The sequence below is a fragment of the Pipistrellus hanaki genome, assembly GCF_964339955.1.
Source record: "Pipistrellus hanaki genome assembly, chromosome: 3".
NCBI lineage: Eukaryota > Metazoa > Chordata > Mammalia > Chiroptera > Vespertilionidae > Pipistrellus > Pipistrellus hanaki.
The window spans coordinates 149,795,390-149,803,501 of NC_140505.1; the positions used below are offsets into that span (position 1 = coordinate 149,795,390).

The 8,112-nt window shown below is 33.9% G+C and overlaps 1 protein-coding gene across 3 annotated transcripts in view; it reads left to right on the plus strand.

Annotated features, from left to right (window-relative positions):
• YAF2 (YY1 associated factor 2) overlaps positions 1–3,021 on the plus strand; it is a 69,717-nt gene extending 66,696 nt beyond the window's left edge. For all 3 annotated transcript variants that reach the window (XM_084876687.1, XM_084876685.1, XM_084876686.1), the window contains 2 exons: positions 280–432; positions 1,213–3,021. In XM_084876687.1, the coding sequence (XP_084732813.1) occupies positions 280–432; positions 1,213–1,450 (391 nt within the window). In that variant the 3' untranslated portion in view covers positions 1,451–3,021. The remainder of the gene's footprint in view (positions 1–279; positions 433–1,212) is intronic.
• The last annotated feature ends 5,091 nt before the right edge of the window (positions 3,022–8,112 follow it).

Sequence of the window (8,112 nt, forward strand, 5' to 3'; positions counted from 1 at the left end):
CATATTACTCTTTTATTATATAGGATTATGCTTTGATTGGTTGAACAGACAACCGGACACTTAGCACATTAGGCTTTTATTATATAGGACTTTTGTTGGATTGGAAAGACAATGCTATTAAATTGTTAAATTGCACATCTGAATTATCTTGCATTTGAGGAATTTTTATCCTTGAAAATCATAATATATATCCTCATGATTTGAGCTATTTTCTCATGAAGAATATGTATTCTTAAGTTATAATAATTTTTAAAAACTTTCTTTTTAACATGCACACAGGAAACCTCGACCTGTCTCCCAGTTGGTTGCGCAGCAGGTTACTCAGCAGTTTGTGCCCCCTACACAGTCAAAGAAAGAGAAAAAAGATAAAGTAGAAAAAGAAAAAAGTGAAAAGGAAACAACTAGCAAAAAGAACAGTCATAAGAAAACCAGGTAAAATAATAAAATTAACCATTTTATCTCTTTTAATATGATATATACAAAGTAGAAGTAAAATATTTCATCTTTATTGTAAAGTATCATGAAATTAGTTTTGGTGTTTTTTTTTTGTTTTGTTTTGTTTTGTTTTTTGTTTTGTTTTTTTAGTTTGAAAGGTATACTAGAAATTAAACACAGAGGCCATAAATATAAGCTTAAATGTGAGGATGTGTGTGTTTTTCACTAGATTAAAAGACATTTGTGTTTAAGTTATTTCTTTTTCACTCATAAAGCCAGGAGTAATATTCACAGTATTCACAGATAGTTACATGGGCTTTAATCAGTCAAAATGGTCATGGGTTTAGACCGAATAGATAATCTTGATGCCCTTAACTATGCACATCAGTGGAGTCACAACCCAGCGTATAATGTAACCTTAGCTGTTCCAGCTTCCTCTGTGATGTAACTATATCATTGCCCTTCTAAAACATTTGTTTTTTTTAAAAAATTGATAATCTATTTGCAAAATTAGGATAAAGCTATAAAAGCACAATAAAGAGCCTGTTACACAGTTTTTTGTCACGAATAAGATTCATGAGTGAGTGGTTTGAGTAATGTTAAGGACTTGAAACATTTAATTATATTTTTTGTTGCTAGAATAGATACACATGAATGTAGAGTTTTAAACAAAGATGTTTTTATTTTGTTGTTCTTACTTAATTTATTCATTATGTGCACAGAAAGTTAGTAGTCAGAAAAGATAGTTTAAAATTATATCATCTTTTGTGTGTTTAGGCCACGATTGAAAAACGTGGATCGGAGTAGTGCTCAGCATTTGGAAGTTACCGTTGGAGATCTGACAGTCATTATTACAGACTTTAAGGAGAAAACGAAGTCACCGCCTGCATCTAGTGCTGCTTCTGCAGATCAGCACAATCAGAGCGGCTCTAGCCCTGATAACACAGAGAGGGGAATGTCCAGGTCATCTTCACCCAGAGGAGAAGCCTCATCGTTGAATGGAGAATCCCATTAAAGTTTATTTTCTCCAATTTCTTAGTTCTGTCATATCATGCAAATACACAGATTATGCCAAGAAGTACCACATTTTCATGACAAACATATTCATACACAATTCATAATTTGCATTTTACATAAAATAGAAATTTGTTAGAATTTGTTAGATTTGATTGCAATCTATGCCTACCAAACATTTCCAGACTTTAACATTTTGGTCTCCACAGTTAAAGGTGCCATGAAAATGTGGTTGAATTATTCATTATGCAGTGTTATTGGTAAGTCTATTTTCACTTTTAGTTTAGTGAATTCTAACACATAATTCTTGAATTCTCTACTATTGGCATGTAACGAAGTTAAATTTTATAACATAGTGCAAGCTGCCTAAATATGTACTATTATTTGAGAATTGTGAAACAAATAGTTATATGTATACAAGTCAAAGATCAACTTAATCAACTATTGCTGCAACAGGATTTTCTTAATGGCTATCCTCTTAATACACCTGCTGGTACTTGGTGTGGTTAAATAGAAAAACTGTTATTAAATAAAGAATTTGTATGAACCGTTGCCAATATTTTTGACACATTTTACTAAATTATTTTTCCTGAATTATGTTTCTGGTTTTACCTCCTTTTTTTTGTTTTTGTTTTCAAAACATTCATTTGTTGTAATGTTTACTCTCAGACTAGTAAACAATAAAACATTGATTATTTAGCTTTATAATTGAAGTTTAGTGCTATTGTCATTGAACACTGGTATTTTCTGTATTATATAAAATATTAAAATTCAAATAATTATAAGCATTTGACAAAAGCAGAAGAGAAAAGAAACCTGCCATATTTCCATATTTTAAAAGCTGCAATTTTGGAAAAGCTTTAACTTAATAGTTCTATCACTGTTTCCTCACCCCAAACTTTATCCAGGGTTATAGAAGTATGAATCTAAGAAATACAGAAATGGCAACTGTTGCACAGAACTGGGGGAAAAAAAATAGTCTTAAATCAGTTTAATTGGCCTCTTATTAAATGTAACATTTCTTAAGAAAATCATAGTACCCTATTTTCAGACACAACTGCCAGTTTATGCATTTATCAATATCCCAAGATAAAAAATATTTACAGCTCCACTTACTATTATGTAAAGTTATGAATAAAATATTTTTATGACTACAGATTTTGCATTTTTGTTTACAACTAATAAAGTGTTTTATGTTATATTTAAAAATCAAACCTAGAAACCACACAGTACTTCTTAAATTCTCCTTAGGTCTCCTGCTTTTTCTTAGCCATTTGCTTAATATATAGCCAACTATAGGAGACTTCTGCAATATCAATGAATTTAACATAACTTGTTACACAAGATATCACATAAAGACATCATGATAGCATTTTAAGAAAAAACAAAACAAAAAACTGTAGACCCTGACAGTTGTGATATATGGTGGTTTCATGTGATAATGTAATTTTCTGTTTAATTGCAGTACTTTTTACAGGCACAATGGTACTGTCTTTTTTGTAAGATGCTAGTTGTGAAATACAGTTAATTGCATACAGTAAAAGTCTGTGATTAAAACATTTATATACCTCATTCTTTAGTGTTGTTAAATGAAACATTAAAATTTGTTTTTATCAGATACTTTCAATGGAACCGCAACTAACTGGTTATGTTCTTTTAAAAAACATGAAGTTTTTTCTGTCTTTTCTTAAATCATATTTCAGATGTTTTTAAAAATATGCTTATTTTTAGACATAGCAAAAATTACAAATAATATTAATAGGGAAAATATTCTAGAATTTAAGTCAAAACTATACTTTAGAGTACTGGGTTTTCTGATGATGCTCAAATCCTTTTAGAATGTATTTTCAATGGACTGCAAAAGAGACAAATCTGACAGAAGGTGGTGTTTTACCTGAAAGGGGATGGTGTTAGTCATCTTTCTGTATTGGTGGGGAGATAATGTAGCATGGAAATTAAAGTGTAACTGGTGTCTGGCATTTGAATCCCTGTTGTAGAACCTAAGTGAGCTTGAGTAAATTACTCAAGGTTACTTCCCATCTGTTAAACAGGGTGATGATAATCATATCTAACTCATAGGGTTGTTGGGACAATTAAATGTCAATCCATATAAAGTTCTTAACCATTACTGACACATACTGGATGCTTAACAGAAATCATTCCCATACCCTCTTGTATGACAGAAAGGAATTGTGTTTTATAGTTTATACTAAATTTTCCGCATCAGATGTTTGCTCTGATCCTAGACCACCTGTCTTTCCATAATTAACCTGATAGTGGGCACTATGAGACAGCAGAAACGAACCAAGTTTAAAATTTTGTTTTCCTTCCATTCATCATAATTATCTTCACCTGCCTTCATTTCACCCTACTTCAAACACTTTCAAATGAGGAAGCAGACCCAAATCCCACCTTAAAACCTGATATTAAAATATGCAAAAAGATTCAGAGCCTGGGCTAAGGGTACATTTTTAGTTTTGTTTCATCAATTTACCCTGTGATTGTAGCAGTGGGTTCTTTAACCATATTCCATACAAAAAGAGAATTTGGATGTTTTTCAGAGTTTATCATCTTATTTTGATATAAGTAAGAGTGAAGATATAATTTGAGGCATACAAGAATACATACTCTTAAAGCCTTTTGTATTAGAAATAGTTGACTTAATAAAGGTTTTATATTTATTAAATGCTTTCCTAAAATTAGTGATGATAGCAGACAAAGTGAAAACATTGAGATTGGAAGAAAAACCTCAGCTTTTCTAAGTTGATTGCATATTTATTACCTTTTTTTTTAGGTAAAAGTCCTTATTGCCTAAAAAGAATGTTGTTTCTGCATATTATATGCATTAATGCTAAATGGTCTAGAAGTTCTAGTTTCTACTAAAGCCACCCCCTTTTTTTTTTTTTTTTTTTTTTTGGTCTGCAACTTAATTTTTTCCAGTCTTTTAAGACCTGATGTAGAAACAGTGAATTTGATAATTTCTGTACTGTACTTTGAAAATTGAGTGAAAAAAGAAAAGTTTGTGTAAGAATAAGGATAATCATAAAATAATACTTTGACCTATTAGCGTTGCAGTCTCTCCCCCGCACCCCCCCTCCCCCCGCACCCCGGAACAACAAATGTAGAAAATTGATATGTAAAAAAGTTATCTTGTGTCAAATATAGCTGAGCAGAATCAAGAGACAACGAAATTGCAGAATATAGGATGTGACTTTTTTTTTTTGTAAAAGCAGAAGAAAATTCCCTCAATTGCTCTTGAATGAAAAAATAAGCCTTGCTAATATCAAAGGCAAGAGAGAATATGAATGGGGGGAAATGAGGGAAGAAGGGGAAAATGAAGCACAAATAGTAGCAGAAATTAGAAAATGGGGCATTGGGGTGCTATCTGGATGATAGAGAAAAATCACTAGGAATGGGGGAAGTGAAGAGGGGGAGAGAGAACAAATGGAGCTTAGAACATGTCTCTGAAAATGCTTGAAAAACATTCCATGATAAATCATAATGACTCAGTAATTAAAGTTTCAGTTGTGTTTAGTAGACTTTTTACTAGGGCATAAGTATGTGATAACTTTAGAATGGTTTTCTTCAAAGCCAGTTAATTTTAAAAAGCTGCCATAGAGAAATTTCACCTTGAATTATATGAATACTTCCCTGAATGCACATCCCCACTAGCCCAGGTAACTTAAGCATTATGTTTCTGATATGGCATTCTACTTAGCCAGTGCCGATATTCCTGCCTTTATGGGAATAGGCCAGCCCTGGATCATATGAAATGCTGTGATAATGCAGGTACTTCAGTGAAGAAAAAAAAAAAAAGATAGCTTTGAAAGCTTTCAGTGCCATGGGACATTCCATGTTCTGAATCTTCTCTGGTGGTGGTCCCTGTCCCAGTGTCAGTAGGAGTTGTACAGCTGTTCTTCCATTGTAATACTTGTAGTATTTTCCTGATCTAGGCTTTCTTTACATCAATGTTACTTAACTCTGACCATTTATTGGGTATGTTTTGTGTACTAGGCACTGGCTAGGAAATCTTAGAGGAGAGATCTGTACATTATTAGAATGCCATTACTGCAACGATAACTATATGTAAGATATAGAAGTAGCATTAAGCTAGGTATATTTGTCACGACTTTGCTTCTAGAAAATACATCTTCACTGCAAGCCCACACTGGATCTCATCTCATAGTTGCAGCCGATATTGTTGGGTGTCAACAAGTAGTTTTAGCCAGCACCATTTCATTATTCCAGCTCGAATTTCCAAAAGTTTAAAACTTTAAGCCATATAATGTGAGATTTTCACTTCCCCATACTTTTAAAAAAATCAATGAACAGCTGAAGGAGGTTTGCTATTGCCTTTTTATGAAGATTATTGAGGGAACATTCCATCATTCAATACCAATCTCCAAATGGTAGATTGTATTCAGACCTTTCAGGAAAATATTTACTTCTGATAAATAAATTTTCCTTTTTCTTACGGACAATACTAATCATTAAATGTCCTCGGTGTTTATGTCAGTTGTGAGAAATCTCAGATTAAAATGAAGCTTGCTTTTAAAAATTACGTTGGGCTCAAATGCCTGCATGTCTATATTCTGATTTGTCATTCTTCGGTCTTCTAGATTCCTATTTTTATCTCATGTTTTTCCTTGTGTCATTCTAAAGTTCCTCAAATTTCTTCTGTAATAAGGTTAAATAGTGACACTCTCTTAAAAAAGCTTAAAAAAAGGCTTTATTTCAAGGTGTGAGGATAAGCCCAATGGGAACTTCTTGGGCCAAGGAGCCAGTAAAGTGCCTCTCAGCTGTAATTTCTGATGAGTGGAAACAATAGATGAGTTTGACGGGTCTTGAGATTATACCTTGGTTTAGATCTGCTGACTAACCTAGAAGTTCGAAGTTGGGGTGGAAACGACCATACCATCTTTGTACTTCCATTACTTCCTTTAGCAAGAGAATCAGAAACAAAACTGCTTATCCAGTTTCAGTCTCTTAGACTTTTTACTATGTATTATTTTTCATTGTCCTCTTTTAATTTATAATAACAGCAATGAATGAGCCTGTGTTTACTTTGGAGTCAGCAAGATTGAGAAGAGTTGGGCTACTGTTTAAAACCAGGTTGGGAAAAGAATACTTCAAAAAAAAATGGCAGGGAAAATGTGTTTAGAAAAGGAGAGTGGTCTGACTTCAAGAGCAGAGTGACCTGGCCTTAGGCCTAAGGGGTAGTTTTTGACCTTTAATAAGAGTAAATAAAAAAACAAACCAACTTATTGTTCCCAGTGCCTGATAAAATAAATAATTTAAGGGATATTTACAGCAAAAGATATTTTTTTTTACTTTATTAAAAATAAAATATGGAAATGTAAAAAGAAACAAACTTAACGTAGGACTGAAGTGTGATGGTATCAGAATTCTTAATTATTTTAAGCCTTCAATTTTTGGGTACCTGGGTTAGGAGAATTTGTGCATGTGCTTTTTAAAAAATACATTTTTTTTTTTTTTTTTTTTACAGAGAGGAAGGGAGAGGGATAGTTAGAAACATTGATGAAAGATAAATATCGATCAGCTGCCTCCTGCACAGCCCCTACTGGGGATGTACCCACAACCAAGGTACATGCCCTAGACCAGAATGGAACCTGGGACCCTTCAGTCCCCAGGCCGACGCTCTATCCACTGAGCCAAAGTGGCTAGGGCATGCATATGCTTTTTAAATCTGATTTTCCCCATGAGTAAATTTCCCTGCAAATCTAGCTTTTAATTTCCCTGACAGCATTTATTTTAAAGTAGTCCTATATAATAAAAGGCTAATACCCAAATTGTCCCCTCGACCAGGAGTTTGACCAGGGGCAGGGTGGGCCAACCACCTGTGGCGCCTCCCACTCCGCTGGCCCCACCCCAAATCATCCCCCATACCCTGATTGTGGTGGGACTGGCTGGACCCCTCCTGTGCACAAATTCGTGCTCTGAGCCTCTAGTAGATTATAATCTATTGTAATGGGAGTGAAGATTGAACCAGGGAAAAATACAGAAATGGTCCATAAAATAGTCTTTATTCCCTTCCCCACTCCAACTCCTCCATACTCTCCCTTGTAGATAGAAATGCTATGTAAATTTTGGGATAATTTAGGAGCCAAGGTAAGGTGACCAGACGTCCTGCTTTTGGCGGGACAGTCCCGATTTTTAGCAATTTGTCCCGCATCCCGCGGCATTTTAAAACAGTCCGGATTTTTGGAAATAATCCAAAAGGTGTCCCCATTCATTGGATTTCTACTACCACTTTTTGTGGCCTGTAGCTGAGCTTTTCTTAGTTTTGTACTCTCATTCTCTTCCTGACCCTCCTCTTTTCCCACATTTATTGGTCCGAATGAACACTTAAAATTCTTTTTGCTTAAACTATATTACTTTCCAACTTTTTATTTCAGTCCAACAAGGTTTCTAGGAAGTAGACTGGAAAATGGAGAAATTTCATTAGAGGCCTACTGGAGGGGATAATTTTTACTTATAGTCTGAGTTCCTGATTCTTTGTGCTCTAACTAATCTGACTTGTCTTTCTCTGTTTTAACATTTTATTTTACCGTAACCTCCAAGATCAGTCTAAGAGGTTTTCATATAACATTGTGTTTCTGTTTCCTTTTTAATTTGCATCACTCAGGTTAGCATTTATTTGTT